This window comes from Orbicella franksi, chromosome 13, assembly GCF_964199315.1.
Source record: "Orbicella franksi chromosome 13, jaOrbFran1.1, whole genome shotgun sequence".
NCBI classification, from domain to species: domain Eukaryota; kingdom Metazoa; phylum Cnidaria; class Anthozoa; order Scleractinia; family Merulinidae; genus Orbicella; species Orbicella franksi.
Genome location: NC_138157.1, coordinates 20016021 through 20028520, shown reverse-complemented (window position 1 = coordinate 20028520; position 12500 = coordinate 20016021). Strand labels below are relative to the sequence as shown.

General features: G+C 41.7%; 2 protein-coding genes and 1 long non-coding RNA gene across 3 annotated transcripts in view; all 3 read left to right on the top strand.

Annotated features, from left to right (window-relative positions):
- The first annotated feature begins 1180 nt into the window (after nucleotides 1-1180).
- Nucleotides 1181-4039, top strand: LOC145464909 (uncharacterized). Its single transcript, XM_081448721.1, has one exon. It carries the CDS (start codon nucleotides 2816-2818, stop codon nucleotides 3296-3298), a length of 483 nt encoding a protein of 160 aa, XP_081304847.1. The 5' UTR covers nucleotides 1181-2815; the 3' UTR covers nucleotides 3299-4039.
- A 697-nt stretch (nucleotides 4040-4736) lies between these two features.
- On the top strand, nucleotides 4737-9270 carry LOC145465102 (uncharacterized). The gene is made up of 3 exons (XM_081448882.1): nucleotides 4737-7974; nucleotides 8021-8292; nucleotides 8342-9270. Exons 1-3 carry the CDS (start codon nucleotides 6797-6799, stop codon nucleotides 9268-9270), a joined length of 2379 nt encoding a protein of 792 aa, XP_081305008.1. The 5' UTR covers nucleotides 4737-6796.
- Nucleotides 9271-11892: 2622 nt separating this feature from the next.
- The window catches only part of LOC145465577 (uncharacterized), a 2728-nt gene continuing 2120 nt past the window's right edge, over nucleotides 11893-12500 (top strand). The window contains exon 1 of the long non-coding RNA XR_014041646.1: nucleotides 11893-12500. This exon is cut by the window's right edge and continues 775 nt beyond it. This is a non-coding gene — a long non-coding RNA (uncharacterized LOC145465577).

Below are 12500 nucleotides of genomic sequence, written 5' to 3'. Positions count from 1 at the left end.
TTTGGGACATTTGGTCAGATCAAGTAAGTTGCAGGGTAAACAATAAGTCCTTCCTCAAGCGTTCGAAACTCTTGTTCAGGTTTAAATCTTTCAAATCGAAGCAATGCGAAAATAAATTAAGCTCAAAACAACGAAATCCGAGTTCATAATAACTAAACAAGATGTTATTTCGATGGTTCTTTATTAAGTCTATTAAATATACACCTTCAAATTTTCTTTGAACACATGCAGTCCACCTAACGTGCACTCCAAAATAATGAATATGTTGCGCTGTGTTCTAAGGGCGGCGAAATACAAGAAACAAAACCCGTATTTCGTATATCGCAGCTTTAAAGGCGGCGACGATATGTTCGATGCAAAAACTCTCAACTTGGCTGAAGTTTCGAGTTTTTCACCTTGCGTGATCAACTTGTTCTTTCGAATAGTAGAGAGCGGGTCTACTTTGAGCAACCGTCTATTGTTAGTGATATTGGTGTTTTTAGTGTTGTAATAACATTAGTTGTAGTAGTACTACGTCTGCTCTCAAAATTAAAGACGAAATTGTTATGTTGCAAAAAAAAAAACAACAACAAAAAAACAAATTTTGGCTTTGTTGCTCGTTCATCAAACTCACAACTTGTCACGCATAAAATTTGTTCACATTTCGAGACAAGTTGAGGCTTTGTGTATCTCGTGAAGCAGTCTCAGAGCTTACCACATGAAACATTCCATGTTGCGACAAAATCAACCTTGAATCCGGAAAAAAAAAACATAGGCACGCAAGGCGTGCAAGAGTTTTTTTTTTGTGAAGTCTTGGAGATAGGAGCATTCATGGAGCTGTTTACAGTAATGATTGGGTTAATTTGACAAGTTTTTCTGGTTGCGATGTACAGCAAGAAAGAAACTGGGAATTTATGATGTACATACGATGCTACATCGGTAATGGTAAGATAGCTAAATAGTAAGCCCTAAAATGTTTGACTGAACAAACTACAGTAATCTGACACGTATCCGGATTAATGTAGATACCGTCTTATTTTTTTCTTTGATTCGTTCTTTGATAAAACCCAAACTGTGATTGGTGTGACACGTGCACATGCATAACACCCTCACTCACCGATCACATAACCCGTCCAACCCCCAAGAGGAATTTTTGCTAAAAAATACTCAAGTTAAGAGACCTTTTCGCATTTTATACGAGTCGTAAGTTTACCCTTTTTACACAACACAACACAACAACACTACTTCACCGAAAATAGAAAGAAAGAGAAAAAACCCTCTCTGACACATTGAAAGTCTGATTTAATTAAATTGCACTTTAACTTGGTGCCACGCAGTCTTCAAAGAACATTTGAACAGTTTTGATACTTTTACCTTTAAAAATATCAGACTGAAAAGAATGTCATAAAATGCCCATCAAATAAAAATAAACTGCTACTGCAGAGACGTAAAAACCGTCCAGAAATGAAAGCTTTTTCTTGTTTAATATCCTGGGAACAATAGCCGATAACTTGTTAGCTCTAATTGAATTTACTCCAATATAAAAAACAAGTGTTAAGTTACCATTTGTAACTAAAGATAGCAAACATCTCGTGGGGAAGAGTGGTGACGATTCGTCAGCTCTAATTGAATTTACTCCCTTGTGAAAAACAAGAGTGTCAAATTACCCTTTCTAACTAAAAATAAAAATATCTCGTTATATTTGCATGCAACAAGAACAAAACAATCGTCACTTGCACTTACTATTGTAAACGTTAGAACTGTTTCCAATCTAAATAGTCTCGTCTCCTCTAAAACATGTCCTAAGAACTAGAAGCGACGATTAGTGACCTCTAATTGAATTTACTCCTTGTGAGAAACAAAAGTATCAAGTTACCTTTGTAACTAAAAATAAAAATATCTCGTTGTATTTGCATATTACTAACTCACGAACTAGTGTTTCAAACCTCAAGGCTCATCTCGTTCGTAACTAAAATGCTCAGCCTAACCCAGAGAAAGTGTCGAAGTAAGCCCAATATATGAATACTTCCTCCTCTTTATAGAAGAATAAATATGGCCATTCTAAACTGTATCGGGATCGAATCTTCCCACATACCATTTACCTTTACAACAAGAGATTTGATTGGCTGTTATAGTAGATCCAATCTGATTGGTGTGACATACATACATCTCTCTCTCTCACTCACTCACTCACTCACTCACTCACTCACTCACTCACTCACTCACTCACTCACTCACTCACTCACTCACTCACTCACTCACTCACTCACTCATTCTTCTCTTTCATCTACAACCGCAGTTCATATATGAATTATTTCATATAAACTTCACATCATTTCACTCCTCACGGGAAGATATGAACTCAATTAATTGACCTCGCTTCCAATGTGTGGCTTCATAGCTCAGTTGGTAGAGCATCGCACCGGTATCGCGGAGGTCACGGGTTCGAATCCCGTTGAAGCCCTGAATTTTTTTTTTTTTTTTTTTTTTTTCAGGCTTCTTCTTTCCAATTGCTTAAATTGGAAAGTTAACTGCGATGATCATTCTTCTCTTTCATCTACAACCGCAGTTCAAATATGAATTATTTCATATAAACTTCACAACGTCGGCTGAAGTTTGTAGATGTGACGCCGTGTCCGTGGGATCACGTTGGCCACTGAAAATCGGCTCTTGCTTAATTGAGGACAAGATGTATTTCAGATACGTTTCATAACAACATGCCTCTTCCCGTCCCCTCCCCCGAAGAGCCTGATCATGAGGATAAATAATGATCAGTTTTCCGAGAAGCTGTGAAACTATAACACGCAGCCGAAGAGAGATACTATAAACTAACAAAATGCAGCAAGCCGATCTTCCACAAAGAGTTTCGGTTGGCAACAAAACAGTCAGAATCCAACAGCGACTTGACAGTGGCGCTTTTGGTGTCGTCTACAAAGTCAAAGACGAGGCAAGTTACGAAGTCTACGCGTTAAAAGATGTTCTATGTTTGAATGACTCCGCTCTTCGTAATGCTCTCCGCCGGGCTTCAGCATTAAGCCAAATCTTGCACAAGAACTTGATCATCATTGTAGGGCCGGATGAGTTCCTCTATAGTGAAGGCTTACACATGCTGCTTTTGACTGAGTACTGCTCGGGCGGAAGCTTAAACGACCGTCTTGCTCGATCGAGTAGTGAAGAAATGAATATGAAGTGGATCAGTCAAACAGCCGCAGCTCTTGCCCACCTCCACTCACGCGAAGTGGTTCACCGCGATTTGACCGCAACAGAGGATGTGAAATTGGCTGACTTTGGGCTCATTCGCGAGTACACAGAACTCTGAGTCAAACCAACCCGCATTCTACAAGATGAAAGTTTGTGGATAACCAGTTACGCGCAATACTACCTGAACTTAGGAACTGGTTCCATACATTGGATGGTCCCTGAATTTTTCACCGGCCATTATACAGAGAACGCCCACGTGTTTTCCCTTGGTTCGCTGTTCTTCGCAATTCTACAGCGGGATTTCATCGCGGTTGATGGTAAAACAATTTATGGTACCTTTGCAGAAAATCTTACAGAAGGCAAAGTTGGTCTTGGGTTTGCGATGGAAAAGCTTAATCGTCACATCAAAATTGCATTCTCAAGCTATGCTCGAGGGTCCATGGCTTTGCAAAGGGTCGTTCTTGAGGCTTTGCAGTACGACGCAAACGATCGACCAAGTGCTCAAGAGGTGTATGACAAAGCCATGAAGTCCATGAACATTCGTCAAGGTATAAAGCTCGATCAACAGCCCTCACCTGAAACGGCTTGGTGTTGCTAAATCGGTTCGAGGTGCAAGGGCACTCATTTGGAGGTTACTGACAAAAAGGAGAGAGATTTTAACCATTTTTCAGTGTAAAGGAACGCGTTGCATTAATAAAGCTATTCGTGTATGGAAACATCTAATGACAGAAAAAAACTTGGACTTTGTGAACTGACAACATTATACTTTTTCTCGCGAACACGACGAATAATTGACTCAACAGTTTTACTTGTAAAACAAGCTGTGGTTCTCCAAGCCAATTTGCTCGAAAGGACGAATATCCCTTTATATCGTGGATTATCCCTATCTTGCGTGAAAACTTCAGTTGCGAAAGAAATGATCAACACTTGTTACTCATTTTCGTCTTGAGATTTTTATTTATATTTATTCCTTCAAGTGCTGTTAACATCTTCCATGGCGATGCTAGTGATTGGTTTGTTTGTATCTAATGTTGAAATTAAAACATGTTTTGCTCACAACACAGAGCGGTTTTCACTTGAGTGTCGAAAGTAATTCGCACTTGGGTTGGTTTTGCATTTCTCCGTTAAGCGATCGGTGGCTGAACACAGTTTTGCATACCAATATGCCTCATTCAGAATTTTTGTACTGAAAACCCTCGATCCTTCGTTAACAGCACAGACCAGTTCGCTTTATAGTGATTACCAGTTTGTTTATAGTGATTTGATAGTTTAGCTGACGTAAGTGAGTTGCCTTGGCAACATAAACTAGATATAAATAGACCGGCCTTTAAATCGGGTTTTGTTTATTTGCAGAAAATCTAGTCGTTAAAATTTCATCATCATTTGCATTCAACAAACTTATAGCAATTGCTGTTATCCATTGTCAAAGAATAACCATAATTTCCACTGTTAAATTTCCGAGTGTCTTCCGTGAATCCACTACAGTACTTATTTCCTTGCCAAATTTCCAGCATATCCAACGAGTAGTTTTCGAGAAATAGGCGCATTTCGAGAAACCTATGAAAGCATTCAGTCTCAATTTTTTGACTAACTATCGCATGCACTGTATTTAATTGTTTCAAGTTACTAACGAGATACCAGATCAAAAAGGTCAAAATAGGTTTGGAGTCAGAAATTCAATAAGGAAAAGTAAAATCTACATGTGATTTCAAAACTTGAACTACAAAGTCCTTTCATGTCTTTTACTTGAGTATTACACACTTGATACCCGTTTTGGAGAAAGTGGGGTCGAAGATTTGTTGGAAAAACACTTTGTAATGTTGATTAAAAAAAAATTTATTTCACAAGAACATGATCGCCATCATCTCGATTCTCGAGGTTAACTAAGCTCTTCGTTTCTGAGAACTGCTCGGGTTGAAGCTTAAACGAACAACTTGGAGCGCCTTGCTCGACCTAGTCGTGAAGGAATGAATATGAAGTGGGTTAATCAAACAACTGCAGACCTTGTCTTGTCCACCTTCACCCAGGCGGAGTAGTTCATAAGAAAAACCGAATAAGGATACAGACATAGATATGTAACGTAAAAGTCACGCAAAAACTGAGCAAACAAGAGGGTTTTCCAAGAAATTGACCTTCGGTTTCGAAGCGGCGACGGCTGATTTTATGCGTGCTTGCCTGATAAATTTTCGTTAAGAGTGGAGAAGGAAACAGTCACATCGATATGATTCAGAGAGACATGCTGAATCCTTCAGCTGGGGCAATTAACTTTAGCGACTTGGTGATGGCACTTTTGATGTAACTTATGAGGTAATAGAGTTCATTATAAAAGTTTGATCTAAACGATCTTTGACGGTCTGAGTGCTTCGGTTCTTTGTAATGCTGTCGCGGCGAAGATAAAACCCTGAACAAAATCTTCAACTTCAAAAGTGATTGTCACCAGCAGTGCACACCGGTTCCATGCAGAAAACTTAAACGAGCGTCTAGGTTGACCGCTAGAATACTCCAGAAATGAACTCAAAAAGGACGAGTCAAACCGCCGCCTGTCTTGACTACTAACGAGAGATGGTTCACTTAAAACTGGATTTGAAGCCAAATGTGGTCTTGAGTGATTAAGGGTGAGGTGTAGATGGCAGCTTACACTAAAGCGAATCGACGCTCAAGACCGAAAACGATGGTTCACGGATGGCCAGATTACACACCGTGATATTACTAAACGAACTCAAGAATTGACGCGACACACGTGCACATGGTCGCCCCGGAACTGTCAGTTCGGGGTCATTACAGAGAGAAAACCGAATTCTTGGTAAGTTGTTTTCTACTATAGTAAAGAGCTAAATGTTATCATGATTTCCTAGAAAAGCAATTTACAATGCCATTATCATGGGGATCTATAGGCATTCCTGATGTGTGCAAATTCAATGATAAAGCATCATCAACATGATCCAGCATTGCATTCACAGTCAAGCTCTGCTCAATGGTTCAACACTGCGAATAAAAAGCTCTCGTAGACATGGAATACAACAAAGATGATCAACTAAGCGTTCAAACTCAAAGACAGTAAAGGGTCACGACAGAACGCATAAAGTAAAAACACGTTCTTTAATATCCTGATGCGCGGGAAAAGGCCGGTATTTCAGATCACTGGCAGGAGTTTGTTGCTGAATAATTTGGGCATGTAACAGCTTTTTCTAGCTTTTTCCCCCCAAAGTAATACAAAACAACTTTTTCCAGTCAATCGAAAAAGCAACAGTCTGATAAAATTACGAAACTTCCCAGTGCCATCTCTTGGAGTTTTAGTTTATTCCAAAAATTCTAAAAAAAATCCGAACCAAAAAATAAAACTTTACCACCTTTGATCTTCGCGAAGTTAATATCTCGGCAACTGAAAAATCTTGCAAGACAGACCGAATAAATTTTCCGCTGCAACGGTTTTCGGCACACCAAATGATCACGATAGATCATGAGCTTTTCCGAAAAATCGATCGCAACTAGTAATTTTATGCTTACCTGATACATTTCTGTAAACTAAAGTGATAACGCAGAGTGGCGAAAACTTATACTGACGAAATACAGCAAACGTTTGTTGATCTTTCGACGAATTTATACGACTGACAGAATGCAGCAAGCCGATCTTCCACAAACAGTTTCGGTTGGCAACATAACAGTCAGAATCCAACAGCGACTTGGCAATGGTACTTTTGGTGTCGTCTACAAAGTCAAAGACGAGGCGAGTTACAAAGACTACGCGTTAAAAGAAGTTCTTTGTTTGAACATCTCGGCCCTTCATAATGCTGTCCGCGAGGCTACAACACTGAGCAAAATTTCTCATCAGAACGTGATTGCTGTCATGGGAGCAGACCAGTTTCGAGATAGTAAAGGTTTACACATGCTGCTTTTGACTGAGTATTGCTCGGGTGGAAGTTTAAACGACCGCCTTGCTCGACCGAGTAGTGAAGAAATGAATATGAAGTGGATTTGTCAAATAGCTGCAGCTCTTGCACACCTCCACTCTAGCGGAGTGGTTCACCGCGATTTAAAGGCGGATAATGTGCTTTTAACCGCAACAGAGGATGTGAAATTGGCTGACTTTGGCCTCGCTCGCGAGTACATCGCACTCAAACGAATCGATGCTCACCGAGACGATTGTTCCTGGATAGCCAGTTACATGCAATACTACATGAACTCAGGAGTTGGTCCCATACACTGGGTGGCTCCTGAATTCTTCACTGGTCGTTACACCGAAGAAGCCGATGTGTTTTCCCTTGGTACCTTGTTTTTCGCGATCCTAGAGCGTGATTTTATCGTGATTGATGACAAAGCAATTTACGGTGCCTTCGTAAATATTCATATTTACGATGCCTTCGGAAATATTCTTGGTGAGCGCAAACTCGGCCTTGGGTATGCCATGGCAAAGGTTCGCCCCGGTATCAGCATTACGTTTTCAAGGCGTGCTCAAGGGTCTAGCGCTTTGCAAAGGGTCGTTCTTGAGGCCTTGCAGTACGACAGAAATGATCGACCAAGCGCTCAGGACATGTACCGTAAAGTCTTGAACATTCACCAAGCCATACGGTCCCTTCAACAGAACTTACAGCCGTCGCTTCAGCAACAGTTCTCGCCCCAACAACAGCTGTCGTTCCAACAGCAGCAGTCGTTCCAACAACAGCAGTCGCTCCAACAACAGCTGTCGTTCCAACAACAGCAGTCGCTCCAACAACAGCTGTCGTTCCAACAACAGCAGTCGCTCCAACAACAGCTGTCGCCCCAACAACAGCAGTCGCCCCAACAACAGCTGTCGTTCCAACAACAGCTGTCGCTCCAACAGCTGTCGTTCCAACAACAGCAGTCGCTCCAACAACAGCTGTCGTTCCAACAACAGCAGTCGCTCCAACAGCTGTCGTTCCAACAACAGCAGTCGCTCCAACAACAGCTGTCGTTCCAACAACAGCAGTCGCCCCAACAACAGCTGTCGCCCCAACAACAGCAGTCGCCCCAACAACAGCTGTCGTTCCAACAACAGCTGTCGCCCCAACAACAGCTGTCGTTCCAACAACAGCAGTCGCTCCAACAACAGCTGTCGTTCCAACAACAGCAGTCGCTCCAACAACAGCTGTCGTTCCAACAACAGCAGTCGCTCCAACAACAGTTGTCGTTTCAACAACAGCTGTCGCCCCAACAACAGCTGTCGTTCCAACAACAGCTGTCGCCCCAACAACAGCTGTCGTTCCAGCAACAGCAGTCGCTCCAACAACAGCTGTCGTTCCAACAACAGCTGTCGCCCCAACAACAGCTGTCGTTCCAACAACAGCAGTCGCTCCAACAACAGCTGTGGCTCCAACAACAGCAGCGGCTCCAACAACAGCAGCGGCCCTAACACCAGGAGCGGCTCCAACAACAGCTGTCGTTCCAACAACTGCATTGGCTCCAACAACAGCAGTCGTTCCAACAACAGCTGTCGTTCCAACAACAGCTGTCGCTCCAACAACAGCAGTGGCTCCAACACCAGCAGTGGCTCCAACAACAGCTGAGGCTCCAACAACAGCTGTGGCTCCAACGACAGCAGTGGCTCCAACAACAGCAGTCGCTCCAACAACAGCTGTCGCTCCAACAACAGCAGTGGTTCCAACAACAGCAGTGGCTCCAACAACAGCTGTGGCTCCAACACCAGCAGTGGCTCCAACAACAGCTGTGGCTCCAACGACAGCAGTGGCTCCAACAACAGCAGTGACTCCAACAACAGCAGTGGCTCCAACACCAGCAGTGGCTCCAACAACAGCTGTCGCTCCAGCAACAGCAGTGGCTCCAACAACAGTAGTGGCTCCAACACCAGCAGTGGCTGCAACAACAGCTGTCGCTCCAGCAACAGCAGTGGCTCCAACACCAGCAGTGGCTCCAACAACAGCTGTCGCTCCAACAACAGCAGTCGCTCTAAAAATGGCAGTAGCTCCAACAAACAGCTTTCAGGAGCGGGTTTGCTTTGTTAAACCGGTACGAAGTACAGGGCGACCGGACCACTGGAAGGTTTATGGGAAGCGCGAAGCGCGATATAATTCATGTCTTTTGGAACACGTTCAATATGCTCCACAAGTGTGAAAAACACAACGAAGAGACAAATCAGTAACATAAAATTATATTTTAAAGGTTTACATTTTTTTATTTGAAGTTCAAAAGTTTTACTCGTTAAATAGGCTGCTGAACTTTGTAAATACTTGTAAAAGAATTGAAACCAATTTTACCCCTCGTTCCAACTGTTTTATTCTAATTTCCTTAATGTTGTTAGTTCATCCTATTCGGCAAGTGCGCGCAAATGCGTAAGTCAGGGATAAGACCAAATATAGTATTTTTTCTTACTGTTCTTGTTGTCGCATCGTAAAAGTTGTTTTTCCCTCACTCAAAGCTATCACTCGGGTAACAGCCGCCTGCTACGCGCACGCGGTAAAGGAAACGAAATCAAAGAAAGTGAAAGTAACAACAGTCTTGTGAATCTGCATGTAGTTGAAGGATTGCGGCCGTGAAATCAGAACTGTGCAGAACTGCTGGCCAAAATTCACTACTTTACCTACCATTAACATCACAATTCCTCTAACATTTGCTTTTAATCGTTTTCATTTTACTTGGAATATTTGATGTTGGGTCAACTCATTTTCTTTCTGAGATGATCATGTAAACTTTTGTCTTGTGGGAAAAGTAACTATCAGACATTTCTGTAAATTACTCTGGCATATGCCTAATAGAAATGTCTCAGTACCCGGCGGCATCTCTGAAATCTCTGGCACAATGAAAGCTCAGGCTAATAGTGTATAATAATGTAATAGTGTTGTAAAAACATGTTCTGTAAGTTTAAGTTTGTAAGTGACGTGGTGTCTTCACTTAACAATGATAAAAAATTGCCAAAAAAAAAAAGTTACCCGGAATGATGTAATAGTATTTCAGCACCAATTCCTAGAAGGTAGACTTATTCAGAAGCACATTTTGTAACGCCATTAAAAGATTATTTTAAGAAATGCAAATTTTGTACGTTCTACGGCTATGGTGGAATCCTTGTTTTCGACACGATAGAGCCAGATAAGACATTCAAAGCACATTGGATCAAAGCGGGACTGCAGTGTTATTCCCTGGCTAATAACTGTAATTTACCAAATGTAGCTAAATGTGAGATCATTCATGTGTGTCTGACTGGTGCCCGGAGGGGAGGGGACGGGGGAGGGGGGCACGGACAAAACTATGCAAAATGTTACACGATTCACCAAACAGCAGGCTTTTCCAAGAAATTGACCTTTCGTTTCAAAACCGTGACGGTTCACTTATGATTTTATGCGTGCTTACCTGATATATTTGCCTAATATATTCGTAAGCAACGAAGAAAGGAAGCAATACCACGTCGATAAAATTTAATAAGGCCTTGTGAATCGTCGAGAAGGAGTACATTCACTAATCCTCTTTGCTTCCGTGAGTGAAGCATAAGACTGCAAAAGGAGTTACACTGGTGTGAATACCAACTTGGCGGTAATGGCCCTCTGATATTGTCTATATAACATGATAGACTTCGGTGACTTGATTGTTGTTTGCAAGACTAAAACCATGAACAAACTCTAAAATTTAAATATGATTGTTGCCAGAGATGCAGACCAATCGATAGACAGCCGCTTACATGAGTCGCTTTGTGTGGCTACTGTGCTGAAGAAACTTAAACAAGTATCTTGGTCGACTGAACATTCAAGAAATGAATTGGAAGTGATTGAGCCAAACTGACGAATCTCTCATCCAACTCCACTGACTCGCACGGAGCGGTTATCTGGGATTTGAAGCCAAACATGTACTTCAGTGAATGCAAAATTCGCCGACTTTAGTCTGGTTAGAGAGTGTGTATCGCACTGCAACGAATTGACTCTCAACGAGACGATGGTTTCAAGCAGGAGCCATCATCGGGGACGGAGACCGTCGTAAGTCTTGGGATCCGCGCGCACCCATGATATGGGACAATTTTTCTATTTTTAGAACAAATTACGCCATCCTGACGACATATATCCGCGCGAATCCACGCACATGTCGTGGATTCTCGCGTGATGTTGTCACGTTGCTTGATCAAATGGCGAGAACTGCCACAGCAATGGGAGAGAATAACCTAGGGAATAAGAACCGGAACGCTTGTATGAAGTTTGATGCTCCGAGCTAACGGAAAAGGTGAGTTTTTCAGGGTCGAAAACAAGACTTCTATTTCGCGCTGTAAATGAATAAATAAGGTTTGATCAGGTTTATCTGCTCGCGTTAGTTGTACGCGTAAGCTTTGGCGTTTGTTCTGTAGAGAAAAGTTAACTTATGCAAGAAAACAATCTACTCTGGTATCGAGTTAATTTGTGAGTTTCTCTAATCATAACCAAAACCTGTTTTTGGTAGTCTCTTATTGTTTCTGCTTGTTTGGCGAGTTTGTAAAAGTTTTTGAAAGGAAAGTCTGACGCGTACAAGTAGCTCATTTGAATAGTGTAGCGCGTGCACTTTCAAGTCCGAGTCGGTGTTTTCAAATCTTGACAAAGATTTCTTTCGTTATCTTTTGTGCTGAGATGCTGCAACAATTTTCATCAACGAAAGAAGGCTACTAACATCATGTGTGTTTCTTCCACATGGTGAAACTTTACACTGCAAAAATAAAATAGTCAAGGAGTTTGATAACTCAACCAACAAATCGAAATCGTTATTCGAGTTGATTAAAGAAAGCGTCATCGTAACTTTGCTGATTATTTCTGCTGTATTCTCATATTTTCAGCTAAGCTTTTAATATGTTCGCAAACATTTGTCAGCCTTAAACATATTTAAAAACTAGAGATATTCTATGAGTTCGATGAACGTTTTCACAAGAAAGTGCGGAAGTCCAATTTGTCATATTTTACTGACTGTACAAAACAGGCATCGGCGGGGGCTCTTAATCATCAACAACAGACAATTTATTGGATTTTTACACAAACAAAACTGAGCAGTATCTACAGACGTAAACGTATTGGGCCTTGATGAAACATCAAGCGTTGCTTACAATTCAGGTAAAACTCAAACTTGCAATTATTTTTTTACTTTTCGGTCGCGATAGACTCTGGCGAGTTCGTCGCAAGTGCGTGGCAAGAGGAGCTAGGAAACTTAGAAGTCCTGAAACTCTGCTATTTAACAATTAGACTCGTAGCCCTTGCGGGCTACGGGTCAATAGCCCATTCGGCTTCGCCTCATGGGCTATTGACCCGCGGCCCTTGAGGGCGAAGGGTCTAATTGTTTTAGTATCACCCAACTAGTCGGACAGAAAAGGTAATAATAAAGTTAGCAAATGCAAGTTGAAG